Source organism: Vigna unguiculata, chromosome 7 (assembly GCF_004118075.2).
Source record: "Vigna unguiculata cultivar IT97K-499-35 chromosome 7, ASM411807v1, whole genome shotgun sequence".
Lineage (NCBI taxonomy): Eukaryota > Viridiplantae > Streptophyta > Magnoliopsida > Fabales > Fabaceae > Vigna > Vigna unguiculata.
This window is the reverse complement of record NC_040285.1, coordinates 16,071,498-16,098,818: the sequence shown is the minus strand read 5'-3', so window position 1 is coordinate 16,098,818 and position 27,321 is coordinate 16,071,498. Positions and strand designations below refer to the sequence as shown.

General features: G+C 33.5%; 1 protein-coding gene across 2 annotated transcripts; it reads left to right on the top strand.

Annotated features, from left to right (window-relative positions):
- The first annotated feature begins 846 nt into the window (after window positions 1-846).
- LOC114190169 (co-chaperone protein p23-2-like) lies at window positions 847-5,582 on the top strand. Of its 2 annotated transcripts, none has more exons than XM_028078962.1 (6): window positions 847-1,029; window positions 1,347-1,530; window positions 1,955-2,063; window positions 4,562-4,590; window positions 4,681-4,726; window positions 5,239-5,582. In XM_028078962.1, the coding sequence occupies exons 1-6, from the start codon at window positions 1,025-1,027 to the stop codon at window positions 5,268-5,270; spliced, it is 405 nt and encodes a 134-aa protein (XP_027934763.1). In that variant the 5' UTR covers window positions 847-1,024; the 3' UTR covers window positions 5,271-5,582. The 2 variants fall into 2 exon arrangements, with proteins under 2 accessions (XP_027934763.1, XP_027934762.1); XM_028078961.1 differs by having other exon boundaries at window positions 1,907-2,063; window positions 5,239-5,570.
- Window positions 5,583-27,321: the final 21,739 nt, after the last annotated feature.

The window sequence follows — 27,321 nt, the reverse complement described above, 5'->3', positions numbered from 1 at the left end:
TAATATTAATTGTATTTAATATTAAAATTTTAAATATATTTATTTTAATTTGTTATAAAATTAATTTAAAATTTTACACTTGAATTTATAAAATTGTTATTTTTAAGCCAATTCTAAAATATTGTTGATATAGAATGTTATACAAATATTTTGAATATAAATTTTTAATCTATATATTTATAATTTTAAAATAAAATTTAAATAAAGTTTAATGTAAAATATAAATTTAAATAAATTAAACATTGTTAAAAATATGTAATAGAAATATCATTTGTAATAAAAGTATCATCATTACATTTATATAAAAATTAAATTTGTTCTAAATTTAGAGCACATGAAATTAAAATTTTTAAAAAAAATGTAGGGCTGAAATCAAATCAAATTAACAAATATGATGACGAAATTGAGATTCAGACAATAATTTGACACGTGTTATCATATTAGATTGACACGTAGCACACTACAAACCTTACACGTGGCATAAATATTTTTTTAAAAAAAATTTAAAAAATTTAAAAAAAAAATGTTAAAAAAATTAGAAAAAGTTAAAAAAAATTCAAAAAATTAAAAAAATGAGAAGTTAACATTGTTAGTTTTCTACTAATGAAAAAGACCTAATTGATACTAATTTACAAAAATGAAGACCTAATTAAAACTAATAAAATTATGAGAACTAAATTGAAATTTTGTTACAGAAACGGGACCTTCGGAAGATTTTGCTACAAATTAAAATTTATTAAGTCTTTATATTTATTTATTTATTAATCTTGGATTAAAAAATTTAAAAGTCATTATTATTTATTAAAAAATAAAAGGCAAATATCTCCTGGAAATGAATAAAAAAATGACGCTGGGAAGGAATGTTTGTAGGTTGTAGGTTGAGAATCCTTTGACAAGGAAGGTGAGATCAAAGAATCAAGAACGAAGTTCAGGTTGTCTTGAAGTCATTACCATATCGTAATCATACCCACATTTCTTTCTCTTCTGGAGACTTTCTTTCGCATTCGTCCTTCTCACTCAACAAATGAGGTTCTTTCTTTGCTTCTTTTTCTGTTCTCATTTCATTGTTTGACTTACTAGTAATTTTCTAAAGCTTTTTCTAATTTCTGATGCGACACGAAGAGAGAAAACTTAATCACTTGTAAAATAACTTAATTTTACCAGTACCCCATTTCTATATTACCTTTGCGGCTTCTGTTTCACATCTTTTGTGGGAAAAACATTGTAATACAGTTGATCCATTTGGTTGTGACTTTTAACAGTTTAATATTCTGAGCAATTTACCCATTTATTTGTAATGTCGTTGAAAAGTTGTGTCTTTTTTTTTTTTTTTTTTGTGAGATTAGTCGCCATCCTGAAGTTTTGTGGGCTCAACGTTCTGATAAGGTTTACCTTACTGTTGCTCTGCCTGATGCCAAGGATGTTTCTGTGAAGTGTGAGCCTCAGGGTTTGTTTAGTTTCTCTGCCTCGGGGATTCAAGATGAATCCTACAGCTTTAGCTTGGAACTTTATGGATCCATTGAACCTGAGGTGAGGGAGATTATGGTTTTGTTTTATCACATTCTTCACATTAGAAAAATGCCACACTGTTATTTGATTCTGTGCATGCTTTTTTATGATATATGGAACAGCTTGTGGAATTTTTTTTCATATGCATATGTGAACATGCAATGTTTTTATGTTTACATAAACAGTGTTTTTGTTTAAGGTTCTATTGAAGATGAATGAATATGAAGCTTCTCAATTATGCTAAAAGTTAGAGATCTGGTGGTGAAATAAATTTCTCAAGAGAATCTGACTCAATAGTTTTTGTTTTTGCCTCTTATTTTTTTTCTTTTCCATGTCAAACTTTTTAAAAGAAAAGGTCTGGTAGTCATATACTTAAATTTTTCATTATGGTGTGTAGGGTTGTAAAACTAAATCTGGCTTAAGAAACATACTATGCTTAATTCAGAAAGGAGAAAAAGGTTGGTGGAAGAGGCTATTGAAGTCTGAAGAGAAACCTGCTCCGTACCTGAAGGTTGATTGGAACAGATGGTGTGATGAAGATGAAGAGTCAATTTGTAAGCTTCTATAAATCATAACTTCCCTTGGAAGCTAGATTTTTATATCTAAAAATTTTACTCTGTAATTAAATGTGCGGATTCATATTTTCGTGGCCATCAATGCATTTAGTGTGAAGAATGATCCCTCCTGCAATTTTGCTCTAGCTTTCATTTGGAAGAGAAACCTTTTCACCATGTTTATACTTAAGAGTTACATAGTGATAGTTTTTGTTTTCACCTTTTATGCCACAAGAGCGATTGACATAATCTTTTATTCATCATCTTCATCATCATCATCTTGAAATTGCTAACATTTTCTTTTTTTTTTTGTCTGGATCTTCCTTTTATGGAAGGATATTTGCATGAACGGTTCAATAATTGCGACCTTAGCATCTTCCATTAATTCTTTTCTTTCTTAGTACATTGTACACACTTCCAATTCTAAGTTGTTTAGACTTGAAGTTTTAATGTTTCTTATACAAATTTTTGGGTAAACTATTTGGGAACACAGTTCCCGGTAAAGATAAAATATAAACTAAATTTGACTATTGTTATTAGATTAAGAGGGGATTTGAATAATAGATTAAGAGTTTGAATAGCTATCAATTCAAAATCCTTAGCTTTTCTATCTCTTATGTTACCCATAAAAAAACCTTCCCAATAATAAAAGATCCATAAAAACATAGATAGCAAACAAGCTCGTATCTTGTATCCCCTCTTTTGTAGTGTTGCTGCCACTACTGGAAGCCATTTATGAGATTCCCTTTCCTTTAATAAAAGGCTCCATTCGTGACACTATTCCCAACCCTCCTTTATACCGAAAACTGGAATTAGTATTTCGATAAGACATTTCTCCGCCTGTTATAACTTGTATCATTGCATCCTCTACATCGTGCGCAATCTCCATGGCTTGAACCAGCCCTTTTGGATCATGTGGCTTGATTTGGTTACGTATTTTGGTTTGTAATCTCGCAAAAGAATATCCCAACAGTTGTTTTTCTGAAACTTGAGGAATTTGAGATGCTAACAATTCAAATTCCTGGATATAATCTTTCACCATATCAATTTGTCTTATTGTCGCCAATCGTTTGAACACCGTGCTACGGTCACTTCCACCAAAACTCCTACTTAACGTTGTTGTCAGCTCCTCCCAAGATGGGTTCTTAGTTTTTTGTCTCCAAAACCTGAACCAATGGCTTGCGTTCCCCTCCATGCTAATGAAAGCTAGACTTAACTTTTCTTTTGGAGTAACATTCTGAACCTCAAAGTACTTCTCCGCTCTTGATATCCACCCTAAGGGATAGCTCCCTTCAAACGTTGGTAGTTCCATCCTTTTCATCCACGGCCTCTGCACATCTGCCTCTTCCTCATCGGGTTTGTTGTTGTGAGCATATCTTTCTTTATTTCTTCCCTCACCATTAACTAAGTTTTCACCTTCTTCAGATAACTTTTCGTTTTCTCTTGAGATTACGCAACATTTCTTTGATGTCTTGTAGGCTATCTTTCAGAATAGCCAAATCCATCTTCACTTCCACATTCACTTTTCCTTGATTGCTGGTCCATTTTTCCAAAGCATTGATTCTGCCTTCCATTACTCAGCCTTCACGTATCCAGCAGGTCGGACCAATTGATGGGAACTCATAAATGAAAAGAGGATAAAGAGTAAAATATTTTTATTGAATAGACAGAAAAAGAACACAACAATAGGAGAAACTTTCTCCTCCAAGGGTTTCCCCTTCACAAAGAGCTAACGTGCAATCTACAAAAACATTTCCTGTCCCTCTTCCTCTCCTCCTTTCCTATTTAACAACTAACACTAGCTAACACCTCAAGTAACTGATTCTAACTATCTTAACTAATTTTTCTTCTCCATTTGTCTAACATATGTTGTTTTCATGTTATTGCATTATTTGTAACAAGTTGAGAGCTGAATGAACTTCAGCTTGAACAACAGGGCATGGCGGTTAGAATATTAACATTTCAATTTTGTTTCCAATATAATTAGATATGACTATTACTGAGATGGGTTTTATTAATTCTATTCAACTTGGTATATTGATAGATGTTTGAGTATAAGATCAGTATTTTACATCATTCTACTCCCTTGGCCACAAGTATGATGATGACAACTTACCTATATCTCCCTCTCTTGTTTCATCAGTATTTTACATATTACACTTTTCCTGTATCTTCGTCTGGTCTTCCCCTTTCCCCCACCATGTTTGGGGGGAACAAGTAAGTTGTTGTGATTGGTACTACTGCTTTCAGGCATCCTGATTAACCTCCTAAAATTCTTTTTTTTCTTAAGATGCTGCCTATCTCATTGATTGACCTAGTTCTATAAAATCATTTTTTATTCTCAATTCTCAATTCACATTTCACACCACTATCACTATTCTTAATTCCATTTGTAACATCCTGATCTTTGTTTAAGTTGCTTGAGGATTACGATAGAGTTTATTACTTTTTGTGAGTATTGCTCTAATCTGATTAAGCTTTTGTTGGGACTTTTGCAGCTGATTTGGTATCTGATGATGATTCTCGGGTAAAATAGTTCTTTTCACGTGCCACGTGTGTTACAAAATTTAGTAACTCGGTACCTAATCTCAATCAATGGCATCTTATTCTTTTACAGTTTGTTGGTCAAGATGAGGGAAGCAGTGATGATGATGGAATGTTGTGTGAGTAATCCCCTTGTATCTCTAATTAAATTCAAGTGATTTTTTCAATTGCTAAGTGACAATGAGATCCTTTAGACTTTAGAAAAGCTTCTCAATAAACACTTGTAGGAGAGGTAAAATCAGCATGTGTACCTCAACTTATAGTGAAATTAGATGAGAAGATTTCTGCAGAAGTTGAAGTGCATACAACATAAATTGTTTTTGTTTTATTAAAATGTTATGCATTATTATGAACTATGACATCTTAGTTAGGCTAACACTCCATAATTCATTTGATCTCATTCTCTTCTCCTATGGTTACTGTTATATTGTGCACATGCATGGCACGAGCTCTATATCTCTCTATTAGTCCGTAAAATGAATGTCTATATTTCCTCAAAATTGACAATTTGTTAGTAGTTAATTAAAAACTGCTTCATTTGGTTTTCTTTATTTAATATTTAATTATTTGTAATTATTTTCCATATTTATTGTGCTCTTCCCCTCCTGACATGAATAATTATCATTTGCAGATCTTCCAGACTTGGAAAAGGCTAGGGGATAGTAACTGTTATAGTGCTAAACAAAGATATATAAGAAGCGTAGGGAACATGGAATCATGTTGAACTATTTTTATAGGGGCAGAATTAGACTACTTTATGAGATGTACTGTGATATGATTGTGTGGCTGCCTTGTGTATAGAATATAAGCAGTGCTTTGGAACACAGTCTCGATCTTTTATTACTACTTGGAACCAATTCTGATGAGGGTTTCTTTGAAGGGAATTCTGGTTGCATCATATAGTCAATCTAACATTGTTCTGAACAACATTGTTTTAAGATTATATAACCCTAACTTTTATTACGTGTCTTTCAAGCTTGTAACTTTTATCTCAAAGGACATTCTTCCATACTTTATTTCATTTTTATGGGATTTAACTTTTCTGAAAAGTACCAAGATGGAAATGACTCCAATCTAGGGTCTTCCCCTTTCCCCCACCATATTTTAAAATTATGATGAAGGGATGGGTTATGGTTTAAGTTATCAAGGTGGTCGGGTGTGGACCGGTCGATTTTTAATAGTGGATCCATACGATCGTATGGATCATTAGAAATCATTTCTCGTTTCTGGAAATTTCTTTTCACATCCTTTCCTTTCCTTATGCCCTCCATAAATGTTGAAATCTCTTCTTTGTCCTTACAAGAAGGCTTGTATGATAAAACCCCATGTTCATTTTAAGCTTATATGATGTTATGGTGATTAAGAAAGGTTTCAATTAATAAACTCTACCATATGAAACGGTAATCTCAAGGTTTCAATTCATTCTTTACAAAGAATCAACATATTAAATTAATGCTCCATGGATTGTGAATCAAAGCTCAATCCTAAACGGAATACAACCATTGAAAGGTAAGAAAACGATGCAGAAAATGTAAAATGGTGCAAAAAACGTGAAACAATAACAAAGCAAGTTATCAAATCGTGAATAGAAGATGAAACATGGACCAGTGGCTGAGCGAGTGGTACTATCTGGGTGAGCATGGGCCAGTGACTAGGTGAGGGCTACTCACTAGGTGAATAAGTCAAAACTTGAAACTTGTGTTTTTGAGTTAAATTAGGTGGTATTTTAGTTATCATAGAAGCTTAGTAATTATTATCAATGATTAATATATGATATGAGATTGTTTATATGAGATTGAGTTGAGATTGGTTGATGCTAACCCAAGGAGGATAAATAGAATTGTTATAAACAAGTTTATTTATTTTAAAACACACCATTTCCCTAAAAACCACTTTTCTAGAGCTCTCTAACTTCTCTCTAAGAGTTCTGTCTTTGTGGTCGTCTGATTGAAGAATCGAGACCATAAGATTGATCCTTTTGGTGAGCTCTTCAATTTGGACCAATTAATTTCTTCGTTCACGTAAGTTATGTTTTTGCTGTCTTTTTGGTCTTTTCTGTTTTTTGTTGCATGCAAGCCCTCTTCTGCTTGCATGTGTTGTTTTATTTATCAGTATGAGTCTTTACTGATCAATACTCATAATGGTATGTCCTGATCGTACTTGTGATGTTTCTATGTATAGATAGAGCATCCTATGGAGTTAGAGAAGTTTGACATTTATAGAGTTATTTAAGCAAGATACCAGGTAAGGGAAAGTAATTTCTCTGTCTTAATTCATAAACCTGTTAAGAATGCATATTATGTGTTTAATTTGTGATTGATTGATGTATCTAATATGTGAGATTGCTTGTGATGTTGAAAACTATGAAGATGTGTGTTTTTCCTGATAATTGAGAATAATTAGTGGTTTAGATATGTTTTGCATTCAATTGGTATGAATAATTAGATGGAATTGATGTTTGATAATTGAATGATCTATGCACTGGTTTTGGAGTGGTATGGGTTGGCTAAAGATGCATAAAACGGGTTAGATAAGTTTTTGTTTAATTTTACAGAGTTGCACACTCGCTAAGCAAGTGGTACTCGCTATGCGAGTGAGCTGAAATGCAGAATTATGGAGATTCATAAACTCTTTGGACGAGTGCTACTCACCGAGCAAGCATGGGCTAGTGGCTGGGCGAGTGCTACTCGCTGGACGAATTTCCAAGTCAGGAACTTCCAGACCTGGACTAGTGGCTGGGCGAGTGGTACTATCTGGGCGAGCATGGGCCAGTGGCTAGGCGAGGGCTACTCACTAGGCGAGTAAGTCAAAACCTGAAACTTGTATTTTTGAGTTAAATTGGGTGGTATTTTAGTTATCATAGAAGCTTTGTAATTATTATCAATAATTAATATATGATATGAGATTGTTTATATGAGACTGAGTTGAGATTGGTTGATGATAACCCAAGGAGGATTAGTAGTGATTGTGGTAGTGTATGCATTGAGGTAGGGATTGTCTTAACAATTATCCTAACGCTCTAATAACCATTCAAATTCTCAAGTAGAGAGGAATGGGGTATGTGGTGAGAGGAGCAGGAGGTCCTAGCCTAAGGCTTTTTCTTTGTCCATAGGTGTTAACGGACTTACCTTGTATGTGGTAGAGTTTTCACTCTTAATCTATCACTCTGTAGAGCATTAGATGCCACTACAAGTGCAGAACTGACTGGATCCAACCTTAATGCATATATCCAGATTAGTTGAGTCGTAGTCTATAAATATATGTATGTGAATATCTGCTTGTTTGTAGTTGTTATATATATATATATATATATATATATATATATATATATATATATATATATATATATATATATATATATATATATATATATATATATATATATATATATATATCAATATTATATCGTTTGAGAAAATTCTTTAAAATTCATTAGCTTACCCTTCTTTTGTGTTTTTGTCTTGTGTTGTTTGTTTTCCTTTTGCGATGATCACCTATTCGGTGGGAGCAGTGGTAGTTGCAGTTTTAGAGGCACCAAAGGTTGAGGAGCCATCTTTTAGGTTGGAAGGAGGTCTCAGTGAGAAGCTGTTGTAAGTTGTTAGCTTGTTCAAAGTTAAAAATATTTGGTATGTATAATTGATATATTTATATAGTTCGATCATTTGTAAGACTGTATTAATATACTTTATACATTTGTTTATCTATTTTGAATGCTAAGGTGGAACATCCTATTTTATTAGTTTAAAGATGCTAAAATTGGGATGTTACACATTGTATTTACTTTCTTTTATGATAATTAAAATAGTAAAATTATAATTATTGTTATTATTATAATTATAAAATTAAATACAAATATTTTTTATAATTTTACTATAATTAATTTTCATCGACAATGATTGAGTTTATTAAGCTTTTGTATCACCTTCTTTGCCTCATAAAATGAAGTAGGAAATTTTCCATATTCAAATGCATTTGTTAATAACTCTAAAATCATCATCATAGCCTTGTTAGTCATACCAAACAAACATTTTATATGATACAACCTTAATAGAAAAGACAACTTTGAGTACTTTTCACATCCTTCGTACAACTCTTGGTTACAATCTCTAAGCATCACATTCTTCATTTGGCATGGTTTCTACAAATTCGGAAGGTCCTTCATATGCATCATAATCCACCTCATTGTTTCTATTCATCCCAAATACATCATTTATCATATCTATCATTGGATTTTCATTTTGTAATGGCACATTTACTATGTCTATGTCTCTTGATTGCATTGTGTCATATGTTTCCCCATCCTTAGGCTAGAAGCCATGACAACCTTGAAGATGAGTGGGTGTGTGCCGCCACTTGCTATGCAAGATAAGGCTTAAAAGTATTCACTCCCAAGGGAGGAAACTCTCACAAATGGTTGAGACACAAGAGTGTTTTTACTTCAAAATGTTCAATCATTTTACATGTCTAGGAGCATCCCTTATATAGAAGAGTTTAGGGTCCTCTATGCAAATAAAAGATACCTAAGGATGTCTCTACAAAAACCTAACCCTAGCTTCTAGAAACTAGGTCAAATAAGGTTACAAAAAATGAAAGACAAAAGAGCTAACTATGGTGTATGCAAGGCTAATTTCGTTCTAGCACAAAAGGAGATAAAGAATGTGTCTCATATGTCTTCAAAAAGTGGCCAAAGTGTGCCAAAAACAAAGGAGACCAAAGGTACATAGGTACACTTGCTTCATGCCTTTTACTTTATGCTTTATGCCTTTGCTTTACTCTCTCTTCCATATCATTTATGCTCCCTAATCACCATGTGCCACCCAGCATTGCTTTCTTACTCCTAATTAACCTACAAAACAAATAAACATAGATTAACATGTTGGCTTAAGTCAAGTCAACTATTGTCAACAAGTCAAACCTAGTCAAAGGTCAACAAGTCAACTAAAGTTGATTCAACTAAGTCAACTTTGGGAATCAAAAATAACAAACACAAATGAAAGGAATGAAGGATTAGTGAACTTCCTTTCTAAACATGCTTAGTCTTCCTAAGCATGTGCCTCCATCCTTGGTTGGGGTCAATCTTTCATCATCCTCCCCTCCTTGGAGAGAATTTGACCACAAATTCTTTATGCCTTTGTAGATGGAGCTTGACTTGATTTGGGGGAGGATTTGCACCTCCCTTTTATGAACTCTTGTTCCATCCTTTCTAAGGGTATTACCCCTAGCTTTGGTTAGGCCATCCCCCTTTTCTAGACCATTCTTCCTCTCATGCTTGCGCATTGGGTCTTCCTTTTGAACCTTGGAAGAGAAGGAAGAATGGTGATGTCCATCTTGCTTTGGAAATATTTTTTTGGAGGCAAGTAACACTTTGGAGGTAACTTGCTCTTTTTCTTTTTCATCTTTTCTCTTATCTTTCACTTTATTTTGGTCCTCATTTGCTTGATTGGGTGAGAGAGGTAGGAGCGTGAACTTCTTGCCTTGGAAGGAGAAAGCATAGGTGTTAGCATGGCCATCATAAAAGACTTTTCTATCAAATTGCCATGGCCTACCTAGCAAAATATGAGTTGCTTCCATAGGCACAACATCACATAACACCTCATCTTTAAAATTTCCAATTGAAAAGTTAATGAGGACTTGTTGAGTTACTTTAATGTCTTCTTCCTTAAGCCATGATAGCTTGTAGGGCTTGGCATGAGGGATAGTTTTCAAGCCAAGCTTGTCCACAACCCTTGTGCTAGCCACATTTACACAACTTCCATTATCTATGAGGAGGGGACATAGTTTGTCATTGATATGGCACCTTGAATGAAAAATGTTTTGTCTTTGAGAAGGGTCAAGTTCCTTGGAAACTTGTCTTAGTTGGTGCCTTATCATTAACAATCCACCTTCAAGGGGTTTAATCCTTTCACTTGAAGAAGAAGTGTGGGAAGAAGTACTTTTGGGGGAAGGGGGAGAAGAATGTTCACTCTTTACTTCTCTTTTAAGGTTTAAGGCCATGGTTCTTTTGGTAGGACAATTTGAAGCTTTGTGCCCATATCCCAAACACTTAAAACATTTTATAGAACTTGTCCTTGTACCTTGAGAAGAATTAGGAGTTTCATTAGAAGGCCTAGATGAATTAGTCCTAGGAGGTGGGTCTTGGGAACTCTTGAGTGGTAATTTATCATGTTTTCTTTCTTTATCTTTCCAAGTACTAGAATAGTAGTCATTGTATGAACCACTCCTCTTGGCCTCTTTTTTCTTTTGCAATTGAGTTTCAACTTTAATGGCCAAATGTAAAACTTTGTCAATAGAGGAGTACTCATATAACTCTACTAAATCTTGTATGCCCCTCCTTAACCCACTCACAAATCTAGCTACCTTTTCCTCTTCATTTTCAAATTGGAGTCCTACTTTGAGAAGCATGAACTCCATCATTTTAAAATATTCATTCACACACATGGACCCTTGTTGAAGTCTTTGGAGCTTTAAAAGAGTCTCCCTCCTATAGTAGGAAGGAACAAATCTAGCGCGCATCAAGGTCTTAATGTCCATCCAAGAGGCCGCGAGTGGCTCTTGGTTAATATTGTCCATACACAATTGATGCCACCATGTCATGGCATAATCTTCAAATTCTAAAACTACTAAATCTAATTGCTCTTGATCACTAACTAAATGAATATTAAATATTTGGTCCACTTTTTGTTCCCACTCAATGTAGATGTTTGGGTCATTTTCTCCTTTGAACTTGGGAATCTTTGGAGTTTGCTTCTCTTGTGATGGGTTGCGCCTAGAATGCACTCTTTTCCTAGCCTCTCTTTCTTGCTCTTTAGCTTCAAGCCTTTGAATGTGCTCTTGGATTCTTAGGTCACTTTGATCCTTTTCTTTTCTCAATTGTTCAAAAGACTCCTTCCTAGACAACTCTAAATCCCGAAGCAATATCATCAATGTATTGTTTTTGTTTGGAGTAGGTGCATTTGATAAACTTGCCATGATTCCTACAACAAAACACTCAAAGCCAAGACAAAATAAATGAATTAGGGGTTAGACAACATGAAAAACCAAACCAATTCCAACCCAAAATGCAACCCAAGTGTTTAGATCACACTCCCAAAGTAACAAGGCAAGGCTAGCACTCAAAATCCACCAAAGGATTGAAGAAAACACTTTTAAAAACTTGTGCAAAACCTTTCAAATGCAAGACAAGTGATTCAGCCACAACACCTCAAGAGTTTCAAGAAAATAAAACTAGTAAGACAAAACAAAGAACGCCTAGTGACAAGCAAGAAAAACACAAAAACAAGGAAAGCTAAACTCTAAAGAAGAAAAGTTTGAGACAAAAGTTTTAACAAGACTAAAACAAGAAAAACACATTTTAAAGACTCTATGGAAAGTACTTGATAAGCATCTTCAAGTCTTAAATCATGCACACACCAAGAAAGATCATAACCAAGTTAAAGCATGGAACTAATTATCCAATATCACCCAATTCTCAAGTATGAAAACTAGTAGCATAACACCTAGTCAAAAACACACTTTTAGTTCACCAAGGAGCAAGGTTGCTCTCGATTTTTAGGCAAAAATTGGTACAAAATTTTCTTCTTTCACAACTAGTTTCATAAAATGGTGAGAAAGAGTTTTAGGTGGCTTGGACACTTAGTTCCTCAAGTTTTAGGCCAAAATCAATTTCATGGAGCATACATCAAGCAAGACATAAAGTGAAAGCAAGATTCAAATACTTGGAAAAACAAGAATAAGAAAACTTCAAGTTAACATATGACATATGACTCAAGCAAAAGTTAGACACATTTAAAGACTCAACATGACATACACAAAGACACAAACATGTAGCTATCATGCATTTAAACTCATGGATTTGAGGCTCAAAGACTAAGCATCCAAAGAGATGTTATCCAACCACATTTAGGAACTTAAAGAGGTGCAAAAACCATAGCCAAACTGCCACAACAAAACCTGAAAACGCTGATTCACGTATTCTTGGCAGATTTGACCTTTGCTCACTAATTTGATCATAACTTTGTCCACAAAACTCCAAATGCGTTGGTTGTTTTTTTTCTTCTAGAAACTAGACTCAAAGAGCTTTCCTTTGACACCAAAAACGTAATTATTGGACCGCCGAGCTGGTGCACTTTAATGTTTTAATATCGTCAAGTTTTCTGCCAACATTGTTTTTGTGTGTCATGGATGTGGATTTGAACCATACCAAGATAGCTACAACAAGACAAGATTAGCACATGAAAAACACCATATTCAAGATAACCTAGGCTCTAGATATGAAGGATTATCTTGTTCCTTTTTAAGATTATTGAATATGGTGTGAGTTGATTAAGAAAGCTAAGTGAAATCCCCACTGGACATTAAGATAGCAAGCTATCTAGATGTGAAGGTTCTTTTCACAAAGCTCAAGAGAAGAAGATGATGGATTGATTCAAAACAAAAAGGAAATAGAGGCACATAAACCATAGAAAACCAAGAACAATTAAAGGAAGAAGAAAACATAAAATGGAAAGGAAAGAAATGGTAAAAATGTGAGAATCACGCCACTACAAGGGTAGGCTAGAAGCCATGACAACCTTGAAGATGAGTGGGTGTGTGCCGCTACTTGCTATGCAAGATAAGGCTTAAAAGTATTCACTCCCAAGAGAGAAAACTCTCACAAATGGTTGAGACACAAGAGTGTTTTTACTTCAAAATGTTCAACCCTTTTACATGTCTAGGAGCACCCCTTATATAGAAGAGTTTAGGGTCCTCTATGCAAATAAAAGATACCTAAGGATGCCTTTACAAAAACCTAACCCTAGCTTCTAGAAACTAGGTCAAATAAGGTTACAAAAAATGAGAGACAAAAGAGCTAACTATGGTGTATGCAAGGCTAATTTCGTTCTAACACAAAAGGAGACAAAGAATGTGTCTCATATGTCTCCAAAAAGTGGTCAAAGTGTGCTAAAAACAAAAGAGACCAAAGGTACATAGGTACACTTGCTTCATGCCTTTTACTTTATGCTCTATGCTTTGCTTTACTCTCTCTTCCACATCATTTATGCTCCCCAATCACCATGCGCCACCTAGCATTGCTTTCTTACTCCTAATTAACCTAGAAAGCAAGTAAACATAAATTAGCATATTGACTTAAGTCAAGTCAACTATAGTCAATAAGTCAAACCTAGTCAAAGGTCAACAAGTAAACTAAAGTTTATTCAACTAAGTCAACTTTGGGAATCAAAAATAACAAACACAAATGAAAGGGATGAAGGATTAGTGAACTTCCTTTCTAAACATGCTTAGTCTTCTTAAGCATGTGCCTCCATCCTTGGTTGGGGTCAATCCTTCATCATCATGGGTGTTAAATTAATCTTTTATTTATTTTGAATCATATATTATTCTATTTGCTTTCATTTAACTTATTTTCATTTATTATCCTATTATATTTATTTAATTTGTCTTCAGCTTTATTTTATTTAATTTATCTCCAATTATGCAGAAGTCATGTTCCTTTATTTTATTTAATTTATCTTACGTTATGCATTAATGCTGTCTATTTAATTCATCTCCAATTATGCACTAGTCTTATTTATTTATTTTATTCAAGGCTTAAATATACATTTGATCCTTACTTTTTTTGTTTTTTATTCAATTCAGTCCTCATTTTTGTTTTGTGTTCAATTAGATCCTCATTTTCGTCAAATTTTGGTCAATTTGATCCTTTTCACCAACGATGTTTAAATAGTTAACGTTTTGTTTAATTTAGTCCCTATATTGAATTTTTTTTTTAATTTAGTCCCAAATTTTTTTAAAATGGAACAATTTAATTTTTAAAATTGACATTATTATTAGTTATTTTTTAAATTCAATTATAAATTATTATATTTAATTATAAATTGAATATAATTCTTAGATTCAATTGTTAAATAGAATATAATTATTTAAATATTATTAAAATATAATTATTAAAATTTTAAAAATATATATTACAAAATTGACATTTAAATCTAAAATATTTAATATTTTTATTGCATTTTAGATATTAAAATCTAAAATATTTTATATTTAAATGTTAATTTTACAAACATAAGTTTACTTTTCTAAAATATTTTGAATATTTAAAATTTTTTAAATATCAGTTTTAAACGTATTTTAGAATATAAATATTAAAAAAAAAATTAATAATTATATTATTATAATATTTTAAATAATTATATTCTATTTAGCAATTAAATATAAGAATTTTATTCAATTTATAATTAAATTTAAGAATTTATAATTGATTTTAAAAAATAATAAATTCAAATGTCAATTTTTGAAAAAATATTAATATAATTTGTAAAAGATATTAAATTTGGTATCAATTTGAAAGGGACAAAAGTGATTTATTTTAACTAAAATGAGACTAAATTGAACAAAAATAACGAATATAGGAATTAAATTGAACAAAAAAAATAATACTACTACAAACTGACACATGGCACTAACATTGACACATGACACAATTATGACTTGACACGTGAATTTTTTTTTTTTGAAATTAAAAAATTTCATTTTTTTAAATTTTAAAAAATAAAAACAAATTAAAAAAATTAAAAAAAATTAAAAAAAAATCCAAAAAAATCAGGTAATGACACGTGGCATGTACTGTTCAAAAACGTTAAATATTTAAACACCGTTTATGAAAAGGACCAAATTGACTAAAATATGAGGAAAATGAGAACCAAATTGAAGAAAAACAACGAAAAATAGGACCAAATGTATATTTAAGCCTTTATTTAATTTTTCTCTAGTTATGTAGTGATCCTATTTATTCATTTTATTTAATTTATCTCTAGTTATGCACTGGTTCTGTTTATTTTTTTTAATTTATCTCCAGTTATCCATTGGTCCTATTTATTTATTTTATTTTATTTATCTCCAGTTATGTACTGATCCTGTTCCCTTATTTTATTTTATTTATCTCTAGTTATGTATGGGTCATGTTTATTTATTTTATTTAATTTATCTTCAGTTATGTACTGGTCATGCTTATTCATTTTATTTAATTTATCTTCAGTTACGCACTAGTTTATTTATTTATTTTATTTAATTTATCTCCAGTTATGAACTGATCCTTTTTATTTATTTCATTTCTTTTATCTCTAGTTATGCACGGGTCCTATTTATTTCTTTCATTTAATATATCTCCAGTTTTGCACTGGTCTTGTTTAATTTATATTTTGGTTATTATATTTATTTATAACATTCTAATCCTTATTCAGTTATTTATTTAAAGTTCTTGCTTTCATTCTTATTTTATCATTATTTTATAATTAAAAAAATGTTAAAAAAATAGTAAAAAAAATATTATTTTATTTAGTGAGCTTGGATAGAAGAAAATTACATGTATATTTTATTGTTATTTTATATTCTTTGTGTATAGTTTATACAATGACATAATTTGATAGTCATCAAATTTTATGACCTTTAAAAATGTCCAAGAGTATGTCAGTTAAGTAAGTGTTAAGTCTGGATTCAATAAGTTGAGATTGAGCTAGTGTCAGAGTATTTGTATTTGGGAAGTTATAATTTGGTACACTGCAGGATGAAAGACATGGACCATGGTGGTGTCTAAGGAAGTTTTACCAAGTAGGTGAATATCTGGATAGTTTAGAATAACGGACTGGACTAGGATATTCATAGGCAAAACTTGGGACTATTCGATACCTGCCTATAAATGAGTATATATCTCTTTTATGTGCCTATAAATGGCTAATATTCTCGAGAAAGAAATAATTATGATTGTACCAATGTTTTTATGAGAAATATTTGACTACCTAATCACTTCCCAAAGTAACTTTTGATGTTCACAATGGATAATTAAAAGTGGAATATGGATCCATATGTCTGGTAAAACGAGATCAAGTTTTGTGGCTGCAGGTCCAATTCTAAGCCCCTAGTCTCTGTATTGTTTGTTGAGTTTATTAAGATTGATACTTAAGGCTTATAAAGACCTCACTCTTTTCATATTTTTCTTTCATATGTACTTATTGCATGAGTAAAAGGGGAACCTACTCAATGAGAGTTGTTCGGATATTATGGTGGATCTTCTGAAGATTGACTCGTGAATAATTGATATCGCTGTCGTTAGGCGATCAAATTACCACTGCTTTAACAACTTCAGTATTGCCAGTTAGTAGTGAACAAAATAGTTAGGGTTAAGATAACCTGAGTCGTCTCACAACGAATACGGAATTGATCTCATATATTTGATTCTTAAAAATGCAATTAAAACTAGCAACTATAAAAATAGGGGGTTTAGATATGCAAAGAAAATGACACGGAAGATTGTAAACATAGTAATAGTAAATAGGTCAATTCCACTGCTTTTTCTAAATAAGATTCTTCATTGGTTATCTAGAGATTATTGTTAAATTAATTATTCTTGTTGATTTACAAATCAATCAATGTAAAGACTCAATTCATTTATTGGTATTCTCACTTTTAATCAAAGTAAAGTCTCAATTAAAAGTCAGAATTGTTAGATTGTCCATAGTAAATTCAATCAAAGTACAGTCTCAATTAATTTTACTATGCCTATCATGTCTATTCCTTTGTTTCTTCACCAAATAGAAAATTTAATTAATCAAAGTAAAGTCTTGACTAATTTTAGTTAAAGTAATTACCTCTAATCAAAGTAAAGTCTCAATTATTGTCAAAAACTTATTTAATCAAATGAAAGTTTCTAAATAAAATCAAAGTAAATTCTCAATTTAATTTAAAAACCTTTTAACTCATATGATTAGCATGCATGTAGATTTAAAATCATTATTTTCTATTCGATTAAGAAGCAAAGGACATAGATAAACAAAAAAAACCACAACAATAATCAAAATAACAAACACATAAATTCATCTAACCTCAGAATCTAGTTAAGAAATTACAGTGGAATCAACCCTGAAAGCTTAGCCCTCCATGGCTTTGATGGAATACATGATGATATGAAGGAAAGGAAATAAAAGAAAGAATGAGAGATGTGGTGGAGACGGTATCTGCCAAAACCAGAGAGTTCTAAGTCTCTAAGTTGTCCCCAGAGAGTTCTAAGTCTCTAAGTTGTCCGTCATTTCTGCTCCCTTAAGTCTCTTTATATAGGCTTCAACTGGACTTTGGACTTTATCTGTCAGTTGCTAAAATCTTTTATTTTTATTTAATTAATTAGCAACTTAATTTCTGTCCAATTTCTAATTCTGCCCCTCTTATTTAATCATTTTTGCAGTTTTGACCAGAGTTGACGGCTGACTTTGGCCAGTTGACCAGTGTTGACCAGTTTGACTGTCCAATAGCAGCCTGACACGTGGCGCAGAGTGCAATTTCTCTCTCCAGACTAGGGTTTGCTGCGTTTAGGGTTTCATGGAGGCTTGCGGCTGCTGCAATGGCGGCTGCTCCGGCGAATGGTGGTTGCTCCGACATGGCTGCTCCGACGCGGTTTCGTGGTGCTGCAAGGTGCTTAGAGGCGCGGTGGTCGTAGATTCGCGAGGTTGGTGATGCGAAGGTGTTGATCGTGGATGTGTGAAGCGTTGCGGAGAATGGTTCGAAGTTGCAAGGATGTTGCTGCGGAGATGGTAGCCGGCGCGGTGTGATACTGCAGCGTGAACGGTGATGACGAAACTGCGGTGCAGAAACTGTGGTGGTCCAGCGGCTTCAATGGATGACGGTGGTGAGAAGATGGCGGTGTTGTGGCTGCTGCTGCACGGAACCTCTGCATCTGGTTCGCTCTCGCTCGCAGAGAAGATGGTCGCGATGGAGGTGGCGCGTCACGGTGGCTGTTGTTGTGCGAACGAAGAGGTGCGGTGGTGTTGATGGTGGCTGTCGTGACTGGTGCGTCGCCGACAATGGTGGGTCATGGTGCGACGGAGAGCTGCAGAGGTGGCTGAACGCTCGCGGGAAGAAGAACTCGCGGTGGCTTCCATGGATGGTGGCCGGCGACGAGATGGCGTGAAGCTGCTGCAGGTTGGTGATGCGTCACGGTGGCCGGCAAGATTGGCAGCGGCGGCTGCCATGGTGATGGAAGGAGTGGAGAAAATTAGGGTTAGGGTTTCATTTTGGGAGATGGTGACGTGGCAAGATTTGATAGGTCAATTTGGTGAGTGGAGGATTATGACACGTGTCAGCTTATGCTTGGCTAATTTTATTAGGTGGGGATTGCCACATGGCATGATCTGGTTGAGTGGAGTTTAAGTGGTAGGAGGGGTGCAACTTAGTGAAAACAGGGGGTGCATAATAGGTTTTTGGTGGTCCACTTTAGAAGGAGTGTGCAAATAAAATCTGGGGGTGCATTTAACAAACGTTAGAATATCCAATAATATTTTATGCAACTAAAATCAATTTTTACGCCACTTTTACCAAACTTACTCAATAAATCCAATAATTACAAATCCTAATTAAATCAATCTTTAAGCACAAAAAATTCAATTAAATCCCCAAATTTAAATATTAAATGAGGGCAAAAATTTGAACTCATCACACACCCACACTTATCCTTTTGCACTCCTGGGCAAAATTGAACAATTTCAAAACTTTATTCTGAGGTCTTTTATTCCATATTTTCAGTGGATTAAAGAAATGAATACAAATGGAAACAGATCAATCTTCTAGAAATCATGTCATGCACAAACAAATGGATAAAATTCTGTTTTTCACACATGAGTTAATCTTTTGAGTTTACAAGATAATCAAATATGAAAGAGAAACACTCAAGTTAAATGCATATTTTCTCACCAAAATTCACTCAAGTGTTTTGGCTTGTGTTTTCACTCAAAATACCCATGCAAGTAAACAAAACTCAAAATAATAATTATTCAATATAGTAGTTGGGGCGTCACATAAACTCACCTCGTAAACACAACTCAAAAACTTGTCCCTCATGAACTTGACCCATAAACTCCATCGATAAAATCGACCCATAAATAAGACATGTAAACATGACCTGGAAATTTCACACGTAAATTCGACTTGTACACTTAACCCATAAACACAACCTGTAAACTCGACTCCTAAATTCAAAAGTCAAGCTCGACTAGTAAACTCGGATGGTAAACTCGATAGGTAAATTCGACCTTTAAAGTCAAATAGTAAACTTGAACCGTAAATACGACCTGTAAACATGACCCACAAAATCGACCCGTAAACTTGAGTCGTAAACTCGACCTATAAACAGGACCTGTAAACACGACCAGTAATCTGAACTTATAAACTCGACCAGTAAACTCAATCCATAAACTTGGCCCCTAAACTCGACCCATAAACACGACCCCTAAACTCGACATATAAACACAACCCTTGAACTCGACCCATAAACATGACCTGTAAACTCGACCCATAAATTCAACCCATAAACTAGACCTGTAAACTCGACCCGTAAGCACAACTAGCTAACTTGATCCTTAAACTCGACCAGCAAACGTGACACTCAAACATGATTCGTAAACATGACCAAAAAACTCGACCCCTAAACTTGATCCGTAAACTCAACCCGTCAACTTGACCCACAAAGTTGGCCCGGAATCTCCATTATAAACACATCCCTTATAAACTCAATTCATAAACTCGACCTATAAATTCGACCCATAAATACAACAAGTTAACTTGATCTGTAAACTAGTTCCGTAAACTCGACCCATACATATTACCCACAAACTCGACCTATAAACTTGGCCCATACACCTGACCCATAAACGCATCCCGTAAACACAACCTATAAATTCGACCCTTAAACTTGACTTGTAGACTCAACCCGCAAACTCGAACCTTAACTCGACCGAAAAAAATGACTCGTAAACTTAACCCAAAAACTCGACCCATAAAATCAACCTGTAAATTCGACTGGTTAACAAGACTAAAAAATGTGCACCTATAAACTTACCCATGTAAACTCGATCCATAAAATTGACACGTAAACACGACTCGTAAGTGCGTCCCCCATAAACTTTGCCCCATAAACTCTATTGACAAACTCGCCCGTAAACTCGGCTTATAAAATCGACATGTAAACATGACTCGTAAATGCGTCCTATAAGCTCGACTTGTAAACTTGATGGCTTCTTCTTGTCTCCATTGAAACTTGTGTGAAGAATGGAGGATGCATGGATGTTGTTGAACGCGGAAGCATGAGGAAAGAAGCTTGTCAACACCCAATTTCGTCCGGGTAAGAAATTTTTTTCGTAATAATTAAGAGAAGAAAAAATAGAAAAAATGAATATTTAATTGAGCATAAATAAATATTTCTTTTTTACTTTTTATCTTATTTCAACTTTATTTTCATCTTCTTTTTGTTTTGTTTTTGTTTCAAATTCGTTTTACTTTTATTTTATAGTTTCTATTTTATTTTATTTTATTACTATTATTATTGTTATTATCTTATATTATTTTAACCTTCTTTTTTTAATTTTATTTTGAATTTTTGTCTTATTTTATTTTATTATTTCTCTTTATTTGGTTTCATTTTTATTTTTGCTTAGTTTTATTTTATAATCTTTGGGTTTAATATGTTTTATTGTACTTTTTTTCATTTTAGCTTATTTTTATCTTATTCTTTTTTATTTAGTCGTTTGTTTTAAAAAGAAGGCTTAAATATACATTTGGTCCCTATTTTTGTTGATTTTATTCAATTTGGTCCCTATTTTCGTTTTATGTTCAATTAGGTCCTCATTTTCGTCAAATTGTGACCAATTTGATCCTTTTTACTAACGGTGTTTAAATAGTTAACGTTTTTGAACAGTACATGTCATGTGTCAACTCCTATTTTTTTAATTTTTTTAATTTTTTTTTAATTTTTTTTAATTTTTTTAATTTCAAAAAAAGTGTCCACGTGTTAAGTCCCAATTGTGCCACGTGTCAGTTTCTGGTAGTGTTATTTTTTTTGTTCAATTTAGTCCCTATATTCGTTATTTTTGTTCAATTCAGTCCCTATATTTGTTATTTTTGTTTAATTTAGTCCCAAATTTTGTTAAAATAAAACCATTTAATTTTTAAAATTGACATTATTATTACTTATTTTTTAAATTTAATTATAAATTATAATATTTAATTATTAATTGAATATAATTTTTAGATTCAATTGTTAAATAGAATATAATTATTTAAATATAATTAAAATATAATTATTAAAATTTTAAAAATATATATTAACATTTGTAAAATTTACATTTAAATTTAAAATATTTAATATTTTTATTGCATTTTAGATATTAAAATTTAAAATATTTTATATGTAAATGTTAATTTTACAAATATTAGTTTATTTTTCTAAAATATTTTGAATATTTAAAATATTTTTATATATCAATTTAAAAATATTTTAGAATATAAATATTAGAAAAAAATTAATAATTATATTCTTATAATATTTTAAATAATTATATTCTATTTAGAAATTAAATATAAGAATTTATTCAATTTATAATTAAATTTAATAAATTATAATTGAATTTAAAAAATAATAAATTTAAAGGTCAATTTTAGAAAAAAGATTAATATAATTTGTATAAAAGATATTAAATTTAGTGTCAATTTGAAAAGGACAAAATTGATTTATTTTAATAAAAATTGGGACTAAATTGAATAAAAATAACGAATATAGAGACTAAATTGAACAAAAAAATAATACTACCACAAACTGACACGTGCCACTAGCATTGACACATGGCACAATTGTGACTTGACACGTGGATCATTTTTTTGAAATTAAAAAAGTTAAAAAAAAATCAAAAAATAAAAAAAAATAAAAAAAAATAAAAAAAAACCAGGAGCTAACATGTGGCATGTACTGTTAAAAAACGTTAACTATTTAAACACCGTTAGTGAAAATAACCAAATTGACCACAATTTGACGAAAATAAGGACCTAATTGAACATAAAACGAAAATAGTAACCAAATTGAATAAAATCAACAAAAATAGAGACCAAATATATATTTAAGACTAAAAAGAAAAGTTTTCCTTTTTTTTAATGCATATCCATTTTCATTTTCTTAACAACCTAAATCCTTTTTTATGTACCTGCACCATTCGTTTTCTTTTACTCACCTTGTTTTCATTTCATTCAAAAGCCTAACAAGTTTCTACCATATTTACATCATCTTATTTCGTTTTTACACTTTTTTTTAGACTAATTTACGTTTCTCATTCTCACACCCACCTTTCTCTCTTTGCATTCTAAAATTCTCCCAATCACACGCTTCCACGTTGCCACGTGTCACATGTTTTCTCCCTCAACTTATTTTCTAAACCATGCAAAAAAGGCTCTTTTTTCTCCTGCACCAGCACAACCTACTGGCTGCAACTCTTTCTTACACCATCATCTCTCCACGTTGGTTTCATGCATCAACACACGGTTTCATGCATTAACCTTCATACATCTCCTTTGTTTTAATCAAAAAACTGTCGTTCTTGTGGATTCCCTCAATGATCAACACGCAACCGCCAACAAGGAATTTTTCTCTCCTATAACACGTTTTCCTTTATCTTTCCTGGAAGGCCCAACACTTACTCACACTGAACAACACACTGAACAACAACCCAAAGTCTACTCTCCTCCACCTACACACACAACTTCCAAGTATCAGAAAAGCACACATGGTGAGAGAACAAAAAAGAAAAAGAGGATGAGAGCATAAGGGAACGGAGAGAACAGAAGGAGGAGAAGGAAGTGCGCCAAGGCCAGGAGAAGAAGGGAATGGAGCCGTAGTGGGGTACAGTGGATTTTGTCTTCAAGGTAAGTGTCCTTAGTTGCTTAACTTCATTAGCTTTTGTTCAATAAAGATGCTTACGATGCCTGTGAATGTATGCGTTGAACTTGGGTTGAATGCGATTTGAAGTGAGCGCTTTTATTCCCTGCTATTATCTTGTTTACTCCCTACGCTCATAGTTGTTCACATCTCATCAACAAATATTCTCAGCTCATTCTCTCCACCAAACACGATCTGTATATACACACCAACCAGTAAACTTTCATTCGACTTAATTCATTCCCCCAAACTCCAGCATCTTCATTCAAGTCCCAACCATTCGTCTTTATCATTGCGAACCTTCATCTTCAGCCCCTGCATTTTCATCTGCGTTTGTTCACCCACATCCTCATAGTTCACTTGTATAAAAAACCAAAATTAAAAAAAAAACAGAGGCCAAACTCAACACGCACGCACACACAGATCAGGTTTTATCCCACAAGTCTTCATCCTAGTTTGGCACCACCTAAGACCCTTCGCGCACTTTCACCTTCACGATTGCAACACTCCAAACCCACTTTTCTACCCGCATCATTCATCACCCTCGAGCCACGGATGTAGCGAAATACCCAAATCCATTCATCCAACCTAACACAAATCAGAAGCAGAGTAGTGCGCGAATGTGGCCGTGCATGGAGGATGACGTTATGATTCGAGCATTTGGAGGAGAAGAATCCCTTGGAGGTTTCTGTTCGTGAAGAAGATGAATACTGGGTTTTCTGCACGAGAAGGAGTTTAACGACTAGAATGCTTTTTGCACCCCTAGTGCCACTTATCACACCTCCATCTTTTTGAATTTTCGAACTGGGCTATTCGTACTCTTTGCACCTCTGGTTCTATTCTTCACACTCCAAATCCATTTGTCTTCTATGCGGGCTATGTTGTTTTACTTCGGACACCTCCATACTCTGTTAACTCCACACCTGTTTCTTTTGTTTTTTTGCTTTGGGCCTGGTTTCTTTTTATGCTGCGAGTACCCCTGAGATTTACTGATCCTGCACCCCTGCACACACCTTTTATTCCAATTTTAGGTCTGTTTTATATTTTATTCGTTGCACCCCACCTCTAAATAAACACACCTCACTTGCATCATGCACTTCACACATTACTTATGCACTCCCATATTTGTGTTTTCAATTCTTACCTTTTTTTTTCACCTTTTTAATATTTCAATTAAAAATAAAATAGCACATAAAAAAATCACAAAAAATGAGAAATTCAAAAAATACCAAAAATAATTTTATTTCACTTCTTGTGTCTGTCCGGTCGCTCGCACCGTGTGACACTTATTTTCTAAAAATGCCAAAAATAGTTTTCTTTCTCTTCTAGTGTATGTCCGACCGCTCCTGTCGTGTGACACGTATTTTTCAAATAATCTTCAAAAAAATACAAAAAAATATAAAATTTCAAAAATATAAAAATATCAACATTTTTAAATAACTACATCTTTTAAGAACTACGTGATCCTTGATTCTCCACTGTGAGATACGTAGGAGCAAGGCCAGTCCTTGTCAGGTTCACTTCCAAAAAATTAAATCATTTTCCAAATTGTTTTTCAAATATCTTTTAAGAACTATGTAACCCTGATTTCTGATTTTGAAAGAGAATACGTAGGACCAAGGTCAATCCTATTCGGGCCCAAAAAATTAAAAAAATATTTTTGTTTCTTTTTAAAATTATTTGTCTCATTATTTTTGGGGAAATTAATATTTTGAAAACCACATCAACTTTGCATTTTTAATTAAAGGTACTGCCTCTGGGCGGGTGTTGTAGGGTGCTAACACCTTCCCTACGCGTAACCGACTCCCGGATTCAAAAATCTGGTTTTTTGTAGACTTGCTTTAATTTTGTGGTGGCGACTCCAAATCTCTTTTTAAACCCGTTTTATTTTTTCGGTTCGCCTTCCCGTCGCGATTCCGGTTGCGACAAAGCTTAAGGTGTTTGCTTTGGTGTAGGTGAAAGAATTCTTAAGAGAGGTGAGGCCAAGTCCTAAGTAAGAATATTGCAGTAAACTAGAGAAGAGTTTACTCTAAGGGGCGCTCGAAAGAGGTTTGTGCACACATTTGGAAAACCCTTCATTACTCAATTTCAAGCTAAAAGATACATAAGAGGAGGCCTTTATTTATAGCCTAAAAGGAGACCAAGGAATCTAAAAAAAGATGAGGGAAAAAGGAGTTTAGAATGTTGAATTTTGGAGCCAAAAGGGAGCATTTGGGAGGTTTTACTTACCACTTAAGCAAATCACACTCTCCTTGCAATGGTACGTCAACTGGGAGCCTTGGAGAGCAAGCTTTGAAGCTTCTAGATCTCTCTAACATTATGCGCCCCACTCAAGCCTAAATCAATGCACAATTCCCTTGGTCCAAATTACTTCTAAAGCCCAATTTCCTCTAAGGCCCAATACATGGCCCAAAGAAAACCCTGTTCTATTGGGCCCAAAATACAAAGCCCAAAAAATTAATCCTAATCTAGTATTTACAAGCAAAGACTCCTAGGCTGGGTTTTCACATCTTCTTTGGCCCATGTGAAGTTCATCTTGGGCCTTGCATGCTCATTTGAGGCTCATTCTTCTTGTTCCTAGCCATAACACTTGTTGTAGGTCCTTTGGCTAGAGGCATCTCATCATTTCCTCCCTCTTAAAAAGGATTTGACCTCAAATCTATAGTTTCTGCCTTATCATCAGTACCAGCTACAAAAGGTATTAAGTCAGCAACATTAAAGGTGGCATGCACTTCATATTCCTCAGGCAACTCTAACTTATACGCATTGTCATTACCTCGAGGACTAAGTTTAGACTTTTTGCTTAGGAAATCTATCTTTTCTAAGGTGTAGCTACACCCAATCTCCTTTGTAAATTCATTTCCTTCTTTCCCTTATTGTTGTACTTAGCATACCGATAAATGTCAAGAATAAGTAAATTTTTCATTTGAAATGGACACTTATCATGTATATAATGGTGTTATTTGTGTACAAAACAAACCTCCTTAGCTTAGGAAACATAATGAGATATTGAAAAATAGAGTTTTGTGAATTATAATGATATTTTGCTGTTTTGCAGTAAAAATAAAAGAAAATATCAAGTATCTTGTTGAGCCACGGTACTTGAGTTAAGCCATGGAAGTAGAAAATACGGGACAATATTTGAACTTTCTAGATGAGCACAAGAAATGGAGCTGAGCCACATGAGGAAGCCCTCTTTGCAAGGAAACTTGAAGCCCAAATCCATGAGGCTAAGCAACCAAGGAAATCCTTACAAGAAGGAAAGGTCACATGCTAAGCACCAACATAAGGGACTGGACTGAGGAGGAAACCCACTTGTGAAGTAACCCCTATGGTTGAGCACCAAAAGTTGGGCTAAGCACTGCCCAAAAATTCCTATAAATAAAGACCTTGGATCCTCATTCTAGGCATTGAGTAGAGGCTCCACAATGTAGCAGTAGGATAAAATAGGGTTTGTGAGGCATGAGGGAGGTGTTCTTAGTGTATATCTTATGTGTAGATGCTACTACAACTGCATTGTAATATTCTATGAGTAGCTAAACTCCCTCATGTCCAGGTTTGATGGAATCAATTCCAATTCTATTCACTTCTACTTCTTAGGTATTTATCTTTGCTTTCCTTCAATTATTTGTGGTTTGATTTATGCTTAATGATGACTTGATCACTCATCTCTTTAAGTGGTTTGGATTTTGACTTGGGAAACTGGTCTCAAACTGTGGTCCAATCAAATCATGATACATGTACTAAATGTCCCATGGCATACCAAAGTGGATGTTGAAGGAGAGAGTTTTGCACATTAAAGCAATGACTCATTCTACCAAGAGTTGAGGAATCACACTAGGGTTTGGAGTCCTAGGTTCTAGTGTATCAGGGATGAACCTAGATCGACATAGAAAGAGTACTCCCAGGACATTGAATGATTTGCAAAGTAAGTAAACAAGATGGTAGTGGTGTAGTAGAACAAGATGA

Excerpts from the sequence above, each read along its gene's own strand:
- LOC114190169 (XM_028078961.1), top strand. Across the intron at positions 1,531-1,906 it reads ATGGATCCATTGAACCTGAG|GGTTGTAAAACTAAATCTGG; the intron begins GTGAGGGAGATT and ends TATGGTGTGTAG. Across the intron at positions 4,727-5,238 it reads TGATGATGATGGAATGTTGT|ATCTTCCAGACTTGGAAAAG; the intron begins GTGAGTAATCCC and ends TATCATTTGCAG.